Source organism: Rhipicephalus microplus, chromosome 10 (genome assembly GCF_043290135.1).
Source record: "Rhipicephalus microplus isolate Deutch F79 chromosome 10, USDA_Rmic, whole genome shotgun sequence".
NCBI classification, from domain to species: domain Eukaryota; kingdom Metazoa; phylum Arthropoda; class Arachnida; order Ixodida; family Ixodidae; genus Rhipicephalus; species Rhipicephalus microplus.
In genome coordinates, this window is record NC_134709.1 from 8941240 (window position 1) to 8957980 (window position 16741).

The following is a 16741-nucleotide window of genomic DNA, read 5'->3' on the forward strand; positions in this document are numbered from 1 at the left end:
TTTCTTCTAATTGTTGCACTTTTTTCTGGTTTATTTTTTCCTCTGCAGGGAATGTGTCAGTTTAGCGCAGGAGGACATTCTCAGCTTGAGATCCTCTGTGGATAATCTGTCACTCTCCTCATCGCAGGTACGTATTATTGGAATGAAGAACACCTCGTGTTATGTCCACTTTGCATCTTCCAGCATTACTTAGTTGGACTTATGCTTAGATATAATGCCAACGTGCTCCATTTAAGCCTCGCTGTTTTTAGTGCCGTAGTCTTGAATGTACAGTGTGTTGCATAATTAATGGAAGCACACACGTATATTTATATTAAGATGAACTGGTTCACATTCGCACACAAGTAGTAATTCAAAATGCATATCATATAATGCAATGTCTGAAAGCAATACTTGTCAGCTTTTTCTAATGTAACAACACCAGCTGTGATAATGCGAGATGGAAAACTTTTCAGCAGTGGAATGGCGGCAGTGCAAAAAAACACAAAAACAAAGCTTATCCTTTGTCCTGCCTTACTTCAGTGATAGAAAAATTGGCATTCTTCAAATATTACGTTGCTAAGTTCGATATTTTTTTACTTACAGACAGAACTGTTAGGTAATATCTAGACACTGTACTGGAGGATATACGCCTTTAAATGCCGCCCACTTGCCTGCAAACTTTGACTGTGGCTGATTCTTTCGTTTTGCTTGAGGGGCTATCTTATTTATGTCTGTATTCTTTAATATTGCAACATGTTGTAGTGTGCGTGCTATACTTTCCATGCTGTGTGATTTTGTCGCATTTAGTCATGTTTAGCTTGTGTTGTCATTTTCCTGGCCATTTCTGTTCCTCCTCTTGTTTGCTTAGATTTGTCTCCTCTCTTTTTCTTGTGTCGCCTGTCCTTTCATCCATCTGTCTCTTCAGTCTCAGGGAAAACTTTACGATTGCGAGAAGGTGAGGAACCATTGGCATGTCTTGTGCTGTGGTTCTGCTCGTGCATGCAGGCTTTTGTCAGGAATGTCAACATGTGTTTCCTTCCTGTGAAACTGATATTTTGAACGCACAGTGTATCGATTCATATACTAGCAACGCAATTAGTGAAACATAAGCAGGGACACAGGGAAAGAAGGGGTGTACGTCCAGGAAAAATAAGAAAAGAGACACCAAGCTCGTTTCCAAGCAAAAGTGTTTTCAAACATGACTGTGTGACTGACCTATGTAGAGTATTTCCTGGTGAATATGGAGTATGCCTTTGTGTTTGGAATAAATTAGCTTTCATAGTTTCTTAAAATGACAATTTAGGTCTTCCATATGCTGTTGCATTCAGGTATACACAATGACTAGCCACTACAAGCCTGCTATTATGATTGTTTTTGAGTTCAGCATGTTTTACATCATTGATTGTGATCTCTTTTTTTGCACATTACCTTCTCATTAACAATGCCTGCCTTGGAACTTTCTTTGATGTATTTCTATTTTGACATTAGCCTATCACTCAATGAGACAAATTGTCAAAATTCTGATGTGGAATGGTATGTTCGCATGCCTATGGCTTTGTCCTGATGCCTGTTTTTTGTCACAGTTTGCATTGCTAAGTGTAGAGAACTTTCCAATCAAAGTTACGCCTGCTGCTTTGAGCAATGCAGTGTTTAAAGTATCTTACATAATTTGAATATCTTGCTTCTTATTCTTCCAGCAATTGAAGGCAGCTGAGAGATATCTCAAGCGAATTGAGTTCCAGCTTTCCAAGGTAAAATACCAGTTTCTCATAGGTCTGTTGCTTTGATAGCCCGTCTTATGTTGAAAATAATGTGCATACTAAATGAAAGGGGTTACTAGTTCATTCGTTATGCCTAATGGAATCCTGCACAGAACTTATACCTTTTCATATTTTTAATATACATCTTCATCCAAGTAGATGAGTGTTTTGCACTACATTTGTGTTATAATGTGGCCGTCATGTCCCAACACAAAATCTACAGCCTCATGCTTGTGCTCATTCACTTAACCTTCATGAAGGATTACAATCACCTTTTCAGTCTATTGCAAATGAGTTCTAAGGAAACATGCAAGAAGGCCGAATTGGGTCATGAAGGGCAGGGCATAATTGACCAGCACTCATTCGTAGCATAAACTCGTTTCTGCAGAACTCTCTTATTATACGCCCATGCACTTCGTGTTATTGACTGTAATTCACCCTTGTGCTTAATATAATCTTGGTTATGTAAATTTCATGGTTGTGACCATCTTGGAAAGATGTTGGTTTCAGGTTTGATCACCGAAGCAGTGGTGCAAATTTTTCTTCAACTAGGAGCTTTCTTTTTTGAGAAATAAGTTGATTTCAGAGTGGCATTGTGCGACAATCAAGTAGTTTTCAGTTGTCCCTTTCATAATCTTTTGCAGTTATAGCAACGTGTGGCAAGACTCGCAGTGAAGCCGTTCTGCCATTCCTCCTGCTTCTTTTTTTTTTCTAGGTGGAGGAGCTGCGCGAGCATTATGAGGTGCAGCAGAGGATGCGTGATGGCGTGCGTAGCATGGCGTACGCCTATGTTCTGTCTCCTGGGTGTGAGAAGGACAACGCTTTGCACGGTGTCCGTTCCGGGTACCGGGAGTGCGTTGACACCCTGTGTGTTCTGGAAGCCCACCTGGAGCAACTCATGGGCACCCTGCAATTCCAGATGCGTGGTGAGTGTACACTCACTGCGACACTGCAAGTGCATGCAGAGAAACACCATGTCATTTAAGATCACAAGCGGGCTTGGCCATTCATCCACACAGAATCAAGGCTATCATGACTCAGCTATGCAATATAAAATTATCAAATTGTAATTGAAAAATTTGATTCCAATAAATTAATTAATGATTCCCACTTCTTGTGCTATTATAGCCTCAGTTTAGCTTTGTTTTAAGCAGGTCAGTGGTGTCTGCTGCAATGCCCTCTTGCAGCATTTTCATTCTCCCCTCTTTCGCGCTGATCTTATTGACAGGAATCCAGGGTTTTGCACGTCTCTGTGCTGGAGACGTCTTTGAGATAAGCGTCAAGCATGGAGACCAGAAGTGGAAGTCACGAGGCCGAGTCCAGAAGAATGGTCAGCAGGTTTGGGACAACCAGCAAGTCATCATGAAGGCCCTGCTGGGTGAATTCCTCTTCATCAAGGTGCCTTAGCCTTTTCATCTTTATAGTGCTCTATAATTCTTTTATTTGGAGTAAAGGAAAAGCCTGTGTCGTGACTTGTGGTTGTTTGTATACGGGTTATGTATAAATAGTATTGGAAAAGGCTTCAGAAAAGTATATTTATTGCTTCAAAAGACTTTAATTAAAGTGGATCCCTTGAGCGCTGACACTCTTATTCCATTGGCTTTTTTATTTGTTTCGAAGGCTCCTGGTTTCTTGGTACTTACTTGCTCATAATTTCTGGGTACTTGTAAATCACATCATTTCTGGGTACTTAGAAATTTCATCATTTAACTGACTTGGGATGACATAAAATTGTGTACTAGGCCTGGTCTATGTGTTGTGTTTATGCCAGCTGACAATAAAGTTAAGATCAGGTTGAATTATTGTATTTGTTTAATTAGTCATCAAATAAGGAATGTTGTTGAAGTCACTGTTGGGACAAGACTTACCTTGGCAGGTACCCATGCCAAAACAGTGGATCTGTTGACAGCCCCTCTTAAACAGTTTCTCGCATTTTCATTTTCACCTGAACGTCTGTCTCATATGGATTTCACTTTTTATTTAGATAATGTACAAAATTTACTTGTAGGCTGACACTTACACATCGATGGTTCATTTACCTGTTAATAGCGAGGTAATACCTGTAGTTTCATTATTTATTCTCAGTGAAACACCCCTCTCCATCAAATTTCAGAGGGAGGGGGCCGGTCCCCTATGGCTTCTCCTTCGCTACGGGCCTGAGTCTTGCCATGAATTCAAAGCAGCTCAACGCCTGTCCCATGTGTTTTTCTCTTTGTCCTGTTTTCCATGTGCCAAGTCTTGCTTCACATGAATAACTGCAAATATGTTTATTCTTCAATTCATGCTTTGTTTAATCGCCACTTTCATTCAACACTCTTGGCAATGCAGGCAGTCGAAGTTCGTGGCCTTGGAAAGAACATGCTTTTGGGCAACAAGTCCTGCGAGATCAAGGAACTGTTCAGCTCTCATTCACAGCTGATGACCATAAACCTCAACTCAAGCGGATCGCTCAAGCTTAATCTGGTCATCACGTGGAAGTGAGTGCGCATCGGACCACATTTCTGATTACCTGCGCGGGCAATAATTGCACTTCTAAAATTTTTGCTTTTATAAGGACGCTTAAAAGAGGGGAAAAAAAAGAGATTGCCCTTTTCAGAGTATGAAAATTATTACTCATGCTGTGAGCAGAAATGTGCGAAGCCAGAAAACAGCGAGGTCCTTGACCACACCAACATGCTTTGATGTCACAGATTTTGATGGCATCTGCTAAATCCAACAAACACAATTCTTCATTGGAAAAAAGTACACTGAAACCTCATTATAACAACGTTGCATCTTACATGGAAATAAGTTTGTCACATCTGAAAGTTTGTTATAAAGGTATATGCCTAGCACTGTCTAATACAAGTGCACTCTTTACTTCATTATAATTATTACTTTGTTTTATCTAGATTTGTTATACTGTGGTTTAAGTGTATATGTTGTATTTGAAGGGTGCTGTAAACCTAATGCAGCAAGTTTCAGTGAATTTTATTGCACTGATGTGGTGAAATTATTTAAAAAGACTAACACTGCCTTGCAACAATCACATTTAAGTATGCTCAGATTCTAACATTCAAGCATGAAGCTTTGTTGTTAATTTTATCTTCTATCAATGAACTTATGATGGTGAAATGAACAACAGTAGAATTTTCAAAAATTTCGGAGGGGGGCTTTGCATGGTTTAGTGATGATGGGCTTTTGGGGAGGTCTGTGAGTGCAGTACTGCGGCTTGTTCTTACAAGCTGCCCTGGTGAGTTCAGCGTTGCATGTTGGCATTCCTGGCGTATTGTGTGTGTTACGTTGTGTATGTTGTGTTCTACATGTGCATAGTGTTGTGTTTTATTTGCATTATGTTTAGTGATTTGGCACATTTACATGCAGCTGTTTCTTCTTCGGCTGGCGAGCTTGCCATTGTAAAAATTGTTACTAGCATGTACATTTGTTTTATGAGTGTGGCTTTTCAAACTTCACTGTTCGAACCCCCGGATTCCTGATCATGTGATGCTATGAATATCTTCGGTTGAATTTCCTTTCTCTTGTGGCCCACCTGTTAATGACAGCGCTATTTGCATGATGAACTTCATATGTTTCTGTACTAGCTGATCCGTCTCAATACACTTTTGAACGTTCCCCCTTTCCCTCCCCCCCCCCCCCCCCCGCTCGAGTGCTCCTAATTTGTCTTCCATTGTCATTCCACCTTTAGTCCTCTCCACGGCTGCATGGAAGATAATCTCTCTGGCAGCAAGCAGTCGCCTCCAGTGCTGAGTGTGATGAGCTCTCCCTTCACAAGACGGCGTGGCACATCACCGTTCAGGAATGACACCATCCTTGAAAGAACAGGGGTGAGCAGCACACCATGTGCAATATCTTTTGCTGTGTAATCCTAGCATAAATGTCTGCTACTCACAAATTCGCTGCTCTGCTACCTAACGGTAGCATATACAGCTACTCTAGCACCATGCGCTGCAGTGTGCTATAATTACAAAGCCTCAACACTAGCGCATGCCAGAATATTACGTACAGGAAGCCAGCGAATGAGTTTGATGAGAAAAAGAAGAGAAAGTGATTAAGGTAATGATACACGCTGATAATGACTTATTGCCCGTCTATCATACCCTCTGTTCAGGTTTCAGTGTGCTTTGATGCAGGCAAAGTGCATGAAAACTTCTTTACTTAGATTTAGATGCACATTTAAGGGTTCCTGAACCAGTGGGCTCATTGGAATGAAAGAAGAGGAATGTGCTTAAACCATGCGACAAAGACCTGCAACTTCACTCATACTTGGCAGATTCAAAATATTTTTATGGAAATATATTCATGAGGCAATAAATGCTGATACTAAAGTCATTCAATGATTGCATAGGCAAATGTTTCGGGGCCATTTCAAGAAGCCTCAGGTAGTCAAAATTAATTCAGAATCCCCCACCCCAGTGGGCCTCATAATTTGGTCATGGTCTTGGCACATAAAACCCCGGAATTTAAAGGCAGTGAGCTTTACTTATTATCTGCTGACCCGAGAGTTGCGGTTTTGATCCTGGCTGTGGCAGCTGTATTTAATTGAAAGCAAAATTCTAGAGGCCTGTGTACTGCACGCTGTCAGCGCATGTTTTGAGAAAACCAGAAAGTGGAAATTTTCAGCGATCTTCACTACGGCATCCCTGTAATCATGTCTTGGGCTTAAAACCCCAGATACTATTATTAACTTTTCTCGTAATTTGCATACGTGCTGGTTTGTCTTTCTTCTCAGAGCATGGTGCATGAACTGGAGACGGGGCAGCGTGACTGGCGGCCTCAGGTGACCGAGTGGGAGGGGCCTCGAAGAAGGATGACCCCACAAGGTAGCAGTCCCGGGGGCAGCCTAGGGTCAGCGGGAAGCATGTCTGCACCCAGCTCGACTCTGACCAGCCCAAATGAGGAATTTGCACGTGCAGCTGCTGGTCAAACTCTTCTCGTCAGCTCATACGTTCACAACAGGCCGCAGAGTCCTACGTTAAGGGCTGTTGAAACTACAACTTCTCAGAGGTCAGAAGCCGTTCCATATATTTCTTTTTAAAGACAATGTCATCTATGGCCTGTTGCACCTCTATTCTGTAACAGTCTGCTGCTGCTGCCTGTAGCCTTGATAGTGAGCGTCTCACTGAGTGATGAGACTTTTAACTATGTAGCACTGTATTTAATTGTGTACAATCAGCACTCATATCAGCGCTAGCAAATTTTGGCTAGCGTTGGCTAATTCATGAATAGCATCTGCCATTGTTGGCTACAGATGCTAATATCGGTTATTAGCTATTCTACTGCCAACATTGTCTTCATTCAATATCAATCCAATAATTTAGTTGTCTACGGATTTCTTACAACAAACTTGTCTTTGGAAATAGCTTTACTTTTTCTAACTAAGGCTGTACTTTTGAATGAAAGCTTCATATGTTAAACACTTTGTCTGGTTTGGTATAGTCAGGGGATGATTTGGTAGACCCTCCTACCTCAAAATATGTTTTGTATGTTTATATGTATGTGCACGCATACACATGCAAAAATATACACAAATGAAAAGTCTGATTCCTCTTCCCTGAAAAGAATTTATGGCGATGTCCCTGTTGGTGACAGCAATTCAGTTGTAGTCCACTTGCTTGTAACGAATTTTCAGCATTTCCTGGCAAGAATTTTTGTGTAGGTGTGTCAGTGGTAAAGTGGAAAACAATTTGTTGTACTAGACAGTTTTGTTCCAACTGGCAAAACATATCCCAAATATTTGACTATCAGCATTGTTTTGTATTCCTTTTCATTGCAGAGTTCTGGGTACATAGTATTCATTTTGGAACTGCTGTAAACTTTATGATGTTATAATAACACACAGGTATACAAAAAGAAAATGTTGAATGCTGCCTTACCTAAGGCATTTTGCTCCTGATTTAAGAGTCTCAAGCTATGTTTGGACAATAATTTACTCATGACATAGTTGCTTTGGTTTGCGAATTCATTTCGATGAAGGCAAAATGCGAATCCATTAATATTTCAAGTATTGAAACCATGTTATAGAATTCCTCTTGGGCAGAATTCAGGTTGAATTGCAATTAAAATCACCTGCGAATGAGTTGTTTGCTATTGGTGCCAGCAATCTTGATGAAGATTCAAGGCTGGCCGTCATACAGTGAGCAACACTGTCCAGGTGGCACCTGAGCAGAAAATTGAGGCACCTGATATTGAGAAGATGGGACGCAAACTTTGCAACTGGTATTTTCAGCATGCGATGGGTGCTGCATTATCATTTATAATATCATAAAGGTGGTTCTCACCATTATGAGTTCTACATCATTTGCAGATATAATGTTAAAGGCAGTACATTTTCTTGCCATTGGTGTAGAATGTAAGTTTTTAAGCTTTTAGCGATGCATTGAGCTTTACGTCAGAGAAACTTTAAATACTCTGCAATCAAATTATATTGCCAGCACTATTGCATCTGACTACAAATACCCTCGTATTAAATATTCATCGTAAGCAGATGGTTATGTGCTGATATTGCTGACAAACATTTGAAATGTGAGACTGCGTATGCGACTGATAATTAGTTATAATTGTGTTGGTAATGAATATATATTCATACGTTTATACACACTGTCTTAAGCTTATTTGGCTTTCTCACATCTCATAGTCATTGCATTTGGTTTGGCACTAGTCCTGCACAGTATCATCTATAAATCATGCAATGCTTGAAATGGTAAACTCTGTTATCAGCTGTCTTAAACACATTGAGTCAGTGTTTGGCTTCTCTTTCTCTGTCTTTATTTTTACCCACCATAATGGTCTGGAAGTTGTGATGCTCAACTGCTGACCTGAAGGTCACGCCAGCCGCATTTTTAATGGAGGCGAAAATGCTTGAAGCACAATTACTTAGATTTAGGTGTTCGAAATTTCTGAAGCCCTCCACTACGTCGTCTTTAATAACCATATCATGATTTTGGAATGTCAAAACCCAACAATTATATTGCTCTCTCCTTCTCATTTTTCATTTTAGTGTGGCCTGTAGTTCAGTATATGAAAAAGCTTTTGCTAGTTTAAGAACATCTTAAGCCTCTTCATTTAACCACCTAGCCTCACAGACGCGTCTCCATGTTTGGCAAGCGCTCTTGCAGATTCGTAATTAGGACTCTTATAATCATTTATAACAGCCTGAAGTAAAATGTTCATGATTACTTCAATAATAGTTATGCATTTGCCTGGTTGACCTCTGCATAACCAGATAATGCGGCCTATTCAGTCGTTCAAGTTTATGGCTCTGGTGACCTGGTAAACTGTGAACACTGAGAAGACTGCGAACAAACTAAAGCTGTCCCTGCGGTGTGGCTTTGCATTTGTCGTTCAGGTGGTCAAGCATGGGTGGTGACAGTGGTTCGGACTGCTGCAGCAGCCTTGACTTGGCCGAATCGGGTGGAAATGTGTCTCCACCTTCAACGGCGCAGTCACCACTGCGCGAGGCTGTGCAGGGCCTGAGCGCCTGCCTCGAAGACATCCAGGGTCACTATCCCGAGCTTCACTCGCTTGAGCAGAGCATTGCTGAGCTGGATCGCATGCTTCGGGTGAGGAACTGCACAGCCACCATGCTTCACTTCTGAAGTGTCCTGCTGCGAGGAGAGGGCTACAAAATAATGTGCAAGAAAGGGCATTGAAATGAACTCCGAATAAGATTGAGAACTGGGAAAATTGTTAAGGTTTCATTGTGGATGCAAGCACAACAGAGCACCTGAGGACTAGGGAAATGTAGACACAACCCTAGCATTGACTGAAAGTCAGTCGCTTTCAATTAATTCAACGAAGAGTGATCAGCACGAGCATTATCGAGCACACATGCTCTTACAGAGCGTAAAGAAAAAGAAACTCATGGCGATCACTCTTGGTTAGATTATGAATGACTTGATTGAAAGTGACTGTCTTTTGCCCCTTAGTTGACTCGGTGCTCGTGTTGTGTCCACTGCTCTTTAGTCCTGGTTCAGTTTGCTTTGTTATGCTTAAATTTTCCAAGAAGCGAACACTTATCATCATTCGTTCCCGAAGGAATGCCGGCACATACTGCTTACAGTCGTGTGAAGGGCATACATCTCTTTCTCAGCAATTTTAACAAGGTGCAGGTCTCGCTTGGGAAAGGGACATTTGTTCAACTTTACTGATGAGTGGGGAACTCACCTTTTTATGATGGATCTATTCATTAATTCATACATGCTGCACGCTTGGCTACTTATCCGGCTACCCCTCAGGCAAACTGAGCTTAAAAGGAGCCGGAGTCGCTTATGTTATTTCGCCACAATTGTGGTTTGCCATTTTCAGTGGATTCATTGCATTAGAGATCATAGTTGTTTGCTGCCACTAGCAACTAGGTGATTAGAATATTTCATCTACTTAGAATATATTAGTTGTAATTCCTCATTCTTTATGTTCGTTGAATTTGCACCAAAAGGTTTGTTTAGCTATAATCAGTACCAATTAGCTCAAACCAAGAATCTGTTAAAAATTTACTCTCACTGCTGTTTTAGCAATTGGGCCTCAAGGTTATACCACCGTTCACTCACATTTAGGGTACATTGTCATCTTGATGGCGCAACATCCAGCGTGATGCCTCACAGGCTATGGTTCGGATCTCATCTGTTCACTAGAGACCAAGGCAGCATGAAAATAATGCTGCTAGAAGTTTTGTCATTTTTACTGACATGGTTTCACTGTCTTTTGAAAATTAAGCACGATCCTCAATTCTTCTCCTCACGCTTTTTCTTGTATTTTCATAGCTATGTCACGAGGCTGCAAAACAGATAATGTCAACATCATTTCTAATGTGCCATGAAGAAACTGAACTGTTTAAATGGAGCGCTGTTGCTAATCACCTTATGTTTTTAGTCAGCATTTGCATACACAGTAATGAAATGCGTCCACTTTGCTGGTGGCACCTTCATGTGCTGTTTAGCCCCTCAAAAGTGCTTGTGTTACAGCTGAAGTGTGAAGCCTTGTTTTACTAGGGTGGCCAACCTGTTTTATGTGCTCATGTTACTGCTCGAAATGTCACATTAGTGGTGTGTGCAATTAATTTTGTCTTGCTTACACCTTGAGGATGGAGTCAACAGCAATATATATGTTCTGTTTTCTCATACGGGATGGTTTAAGTTTTACGGGTGTTTTAGAATGAAACTGTCCCTAACATTTTGAAGTTGTTTTGGACTAGCTTATAATACTAGACCTTCTGAGCACAGTATGCCTCGAATGTAATGATGTGCACAGAGATTCTTTTCTGCTTGTTGGTTCAGTCGTTGCTGTATTTATCTTTGTGTGGCTCTAGTTTGCTACAGAACGCAATCTACGAAGTGTTCTAAATGTCTTTTGAGAAACAATGAGTAATCTTGCCATTGAATATGTTTCCTTGATATTTTTGATGCTGAAATTCAGAGGCAGTTGTCAATGAAGAGAATTGCACAAATTGCTGTGGCTGAAATGCCAGTGGTATGCTTGCACATCACTGGTGTGGCCTGTATTCAGTTCTGAAGTAAGACATGTTAACATGTCACCCGTAGCCTAACATGATAGCTTGCTGTTTTGTCATGTTTCAACGATACAGGACATAACACACATTCACTGCAAAACTTGCAGCCCATGTTATATGACAAGTATAAGTTGTTTGCTGTTTGTTTACACAGGAACCTGTCATACTGATTAATGCATGTCTTACACTTTTCTTCTATCTTTTTCTTTTGTCATGCTCATCTCCTTCTTCAGTACATCTGTGTTTTCCTAAAGACAGATTCTTTTTTCTTTTATGCTTGTTATTGTTTGCCTTTATATTTTCGTTATCGCTCTCATTCTCTGCCGCCTCTGTCTTCTCCTGTCACTTTTTGCAATAAACCGAGAGGACCACCTCTGTTAAGGATCTCCTTTCATAACTTATTATGAACACCTGGTGTCCATTTTGGTGCCAGCCTACGTTGTTCATGAGTTTTTCCTGAAGGTAAGAGAGTGTTTCTGATAGGCCTGCTGCATACGTGTGCTGTGCAATCTTTACTGGCATGTAGCACTATAACGTATATGCATATCACTAACATAAAACACCATTTTATTTGGGGAGGTGGGAGTGTAAATTTAGGAAAGGTGTGGTAGCTCAGGAGCTAAAACATTCCCAGCGGCAATTTACACATTTTAGGGTTTACAGTAAAAATACTGTCGTGAAATCTTGGTGCACATTGAAGAATTGTAGGTATATGGGATTACACTGGAGCGCTGCAGTTTCTACGTGCCTAGCTATATCTTGGCATTATCTTTGAAATTGGATACTATAAGGACAGTGTGACATTTAGTCTTTTCAAGTATGCAAGAGGCTGCTTTAATTTTACTGTGAACATAAGGTTCCAAATTTTTTTGGCACTTGGAACTTGTCTTAAACACAGTGACCTAAAGTGAGGCACTCATAGGCAAAATTAGATGTTTCAGTTGATTCTTCAGATTTCTCTGCAACGCATGAGCAGAACGCATGTTAATTCTTTTATTTTTTCTTGTCCTGTCTTTCTCTTACATTTTCCTCATTTCTTTACTGGTGCTGTGAGTTTCTTACTAACGATAAAGTAGTCATGCTGTCTGGTTCTTCAACTTAACACAATAGATTATTCCACAATTAAGTAACAGTGATGTGGGTTCCTGGCTTTCAGAAACGAAGCCATCACCGACGTGGATCCACGGGCTCAAACGTGAGCATCTCTGTCGAGAGTGCACTTGGCTGCTTCGACTTTCTCGACAGCGAAGAAACAGAGTCTTCCGAGAGCAGGTGTGTTTTACTGTGTTGGTACAGTGTAGATCAATAAAAGCAGGTCAGTCTCTGTGCGTCCGATGCGAGAAGCTTATGCATGATTGCCCGGCACAGACAGAGCGCATGCTCTGTGTGCATTCTGTCACTGTATTAGTTGTCTCAGTGTGCGCGAAGGCACGTATGTTAATGGCTTTCTTGTTGCATTAAACTGCCAAAGTCCTGCACCAAAATTGCCAAGAATTAATCGTTGGCTTTACACAGGAGCAGAAGCACAAGTTCATGACAAGCCAAGCTTGTCCATTCTTGAACATTGTTTGCAACACCTTCATAAGAATCTTTGTTGGCTTTGCTAACAGATTGTGTTAAACCTGTATTCTGAGCTGGTTAATGGAGCCTGCCTATTGAAAGAGGGGCAAAAGCTGGTTTAACTAAGAAGAGCTTGTGTCCTGTATCTGTGCATCATTTTGTAATCTGCATTCTAATCAATTTAATTATGTGCCAGTATGTACCATACAACCTGAACCAGCAGAGGCCACTCGCGAATGTTTTCGTCAAGTTTCATCACAAGTCACTGATCACATTTTTTTTTTTCATTTCACAGTCCTGTCAGGCACAGTCCTTACAAGAGCCGGGAGACCAAGAATGGTGGGACGGCTGACTCCGGTGTTGCACTGCTCAAGGATCGCAAGAGCCCCATCAGCGGCGCATCCACGCCGAGCCCAGTCACAGTCTCCACCGGCTCGGATCAGCTGGACTGCGTCATCGCTGTGCACTGTCGTTACTGCATTCGTCTAGTTGAGGTTGGTACTTACATTTTCATTTATTGCTTTCTGAAGTTTCCTTCTGAATGAACATATAAGCCCCTTGTGAAAATGTGTAACTGGAAATTCAACTGGTTTCAATTGGTAATAAATTGGATCAACTGGTCCCTGTTTGGAACTAATTGGTCCCAGTTGATTGCATTTGCAACTGGTTCTAGGCAGCAGCTGATACGAGTTACAACTCAAGTGGTCCCAGTTGATTCCAGCTGTAACTGGTTCCATTTTATTTTTTGATGGCAGTCTGCACTAACAGTGAAATGACTGAAAAAAAAAAAACATCGAAATAATGTAGCTGATTGGGCTAGCTGGTTATTCATACTGAAGCTAAACAGAACAAAAAAAAAATTGAAGAATTCATGAAATAATTCGTCAGGTACTTAAATTAATGCAGAGTACCCTAGTATGGTAGGCCTCATAATTACATTGTGGTTTTGGCAGGCAAGGCCACGATATACTGCATAAACTGATGTGTTTTCGACTCCATTTGCAGAGCTTGGGCACCTTTGGACCACTCCGGTGTCGGGAGAGGACCTCTATAGAAAAACTGCAGCACCAGTCTAGGCTTCTGTACAAGTTGTTGCGTGTGGCCAACAGATTTGCTGAAGATAGGAGGCAACTCTATGGTATGTGTCTGTCTAGGCATGTTTGTTTTTATAATTTAATCATAGCTGCAGACTGTGCATGCAGATTTTTCACCTGACCTTGCTATGTATACTAGAGATTTGCAAGTTTACCTCTTTCCTCTGTAAGCAAACCTAGCCTAGATATGCCCCAGTTTTTTTTTTTAATGTGACAATTTCTATAATTACGGAGATCTTGTGTAATCTTACTTTTTTTCTTGTACAGCCTCAACTGACTTTTACCCTCTCTTAGTACCCATTCTGGCACTTCATTACAACCAGGGGCGGTTCCAGCCACTCATTTTAGGGCGGTGGTTGCCTGAAATAACTGAGGAGAGGGTGGCGTGATCATAAATTTTTTATTTATTTTACTAGGAGAAAAACCCATAACATAAATACTGTTAAGTTCTCACAGTGGTTTCACTCATGTGCTCTAATTGGTCATAGGAGGTAGACTACAAGCCCTGAAGTGAGGGATGGGCGGGGCAGGGGGATGCTGGCATAGACTTTCGGGTGAGGGGCAGAGGTGATTGCCCCTACCGCCCCCCCCCCCCCCCTCTGGATTTGCCACTTATTACAACAATGATAATCTGTGCTTGCCAAATCACAACTTTGCTTTTGTGCTCAGGACATCAACTGTTTGCTTGTAACTGCAATTGCCACTTCGAGATGAAGATAAATTACCTGTAATCTCTGGGAACACGTGTAAAAATACAGGGATTGCAGAATGCAGACTAGAATTCAATTGATGCGCATCTTTCTATGAAGTCCTATGAACTGAACTATGAAGTATTGGGGCATCAAGGAGAGGGTGGTTCTAGGGGCTACAAACCCCCTGCCACCCTGGTGAGGCTGACTTGGAATCTCTCCTCACTGCCCTCCAGGCATTTCCACGTAAAATTCAATGTATACTACTTTTCAGCATTTTGTTGACGTCATTGTGATCCAAGCGGTGGCCTAAGGTAAAATCCTTCCTGATTGACTTTAGCAATATGTTGTATTCATCCTTAAACTCGGCGAGCGCAAACAGTGTGCTCAGTGGTTCGGGGTTCAGTTGCATTGAAGCAGCGGCCAAAGCGGGAAAAATAAGCATGTGCTTATAGTTGGTGCGTAACTACTTGAAATACATAGTGCAACATTACAAATGAGAATAGATGAGGGCCTAGTGGCACTCTTTCTGGTTTGTTCACATCTGCTTTGCTCACATTGCTGTATATATTTTCTACGTACGTTGCTTTGCCGAAGGGCTTATTATCAAAGCGCTGAACAAATAAACGTCATCCTTGATGTTTTCATTATCTGGGATTCGGTTTGCTGTTGAGTCTAGCTAAAGCAGTGAAATGTCATATGTTAAATGCCTGCTCCCTGCCCTTCCCAGTCTCCCCATCTCGTGAAAATTTTAACAGGAATTATAATACAAATCCTGGGTGTTCTGTTCTCATAAATATTGTGTAAGTATGTAAATTCTCTGCACCATCTTTCTTACAGGAAAAGTACTAATACTTAGTTAGGCTCTTTGTATTGGTAATATTCATATCGTTTGTGTTTTATTCAGCCCCGCCGCGGTGGCCTAGTGGCTAAGGTACTCGGCTGCTGACTCTCAGGTCGCGGGATTGAATCCCGGCTGCGGCGGCTGCATTTCCCATGGAGGCGGAAATGTTGTAAGCTTGTGTGCTTAGATTTGGGTGCACGTTTAAAGAACCTCTTGTGATCGAAATTCCTGGAGCCCTCCACTACGGCATCTCTCATAATCATATGATAGTTTTGGAACGTTAAACCCCACATATCAATCAAATCAATTGTTTTATTCACACTCAAACATTGACATGACAAACACGTATATAACAAATTATTGGTTGTAACAAAGTAAATGAAAAGTAGTCTTGCAATTCATACAGTGCTAGGTACATACCCTTACAACGAATTTTTGAATACAGTTGAACCCCTTTATAAGAGGCATGCTCCGGGCAGCAATTCTTGTCTCTTATATGAGATGTCTCTTATAAACGGGGTACCTCGTGTGCATTTTTCTATAAACCTGTATTTTACTGTAGGCACACTGTTGTCTCTTATATCAGTCTCTCTTATAAAGCCGTTTGGCTGTATAATGAACTCGTTTTTGTATAAGATACAACTTTGTTTAATGAGGTTTGAGTGTAATTGCTTCTGTAAACAATGTGATTAACAAAGCCGTCATCTTGCTTCCCAGGGTCTCAACTTGTCGAGGAAGATGACATTGGTCACTTGTGGTGTCAGATGGGCACTAATGATGGCCTCGTGACAACCTTGACAAGGCTGCGTGACCCACTGGCTCGACTTGTCCGCTCCCGCCTGAATAATGGGGCCGTTTCTGAAAGAGGCAAGCCCCACCTCCATTTCTTCATGCATACATTCAGTGTATTTGGTAATTTCTTAAGCTAAAACGTGTTAGTGAGTTGGCCGCTACATGACATTGAAACAAGCATCACTGAAAAGTGGACTAAACAGAAGTGAGCATAGGCTGAGATGTGGACTGCCAACTGAAAGGCTGCTGTATTCATGCAAGGTGGATTTGCACATCTGGCTTAATTGTTTGGTTGCATGTGCATAAAGCCATTTTATGTGAATGAAAATTCCGGAACCCCTAAGCTTCTTCTTTAAGAGTTGAACATGATAGTGACGACGTTCGCACGCATGCACACAGTTACACATACAAGTGCTATTGCCTTCTAAATGGCTAGCCTGCTTTCTTTTCTTGACGGAGATCTAGACTATGCTGCAAGGAAAACCGAAGTGCTAACACCCTCCAGCTCATATCTT

At 41.3% G+C, this 16741-nt stretch overlaps 1 protein-coding gene across 4 annotated transcripts in view; it reads left to right on the top strand.

Annotated features, from left to right (window-relative positions):
* LOC119181229 (rho family-interacting cell polarization regulator 2-like) overlaps positions 1–16741 on the top strand; it is a 336392-nt gene that overhangs the window by 310411 nt on the left and 9240 nt on the right. For 3 of the 4 annotated variants that reach the window (XM_075874992.1, XM_075874991.1, XM_075874993.1), the window contains 13 exons: positions 49–127; positions 908–937; positions 1680–1733; positions 2458–2668; positions 2971–3140; positions 4071–4219; positions 5428–5566; positions 6472–6746; positions 9088–9301; positions 12404–12519; positions 13103–13301; positions 13813–13945; positions 16152–16301. In XM_075874992.1, the coding sequence (XP_075731107.1) occupies positions 49–127; positions 908–937; positions 1680–1733; positions 2458–2668; positions 2971–3140; positions 4071–4219; positions 5428–5566; positions 6472–6746; positions 9088–9301; positions 12404–12519; positions 13103–13301; positions 13813–13945; positions 16152–16301 (1919 nt within the window). The remainder of the gene's footprint in view (positions 1–48; positions 128–907; positions 938–1679; positions 1734–2457; positions 2669–2970; positions 3141–4070; positions 4220–5427; positions 5567–6471; positions 6747–9087; positions 9302–12403; positions 12520–13102; positions 13302–13812; positions 13946–16151; positions 16302–16741) is intronic. The other variant, XM_037432410.2, reaches the window with a different exon arrangement.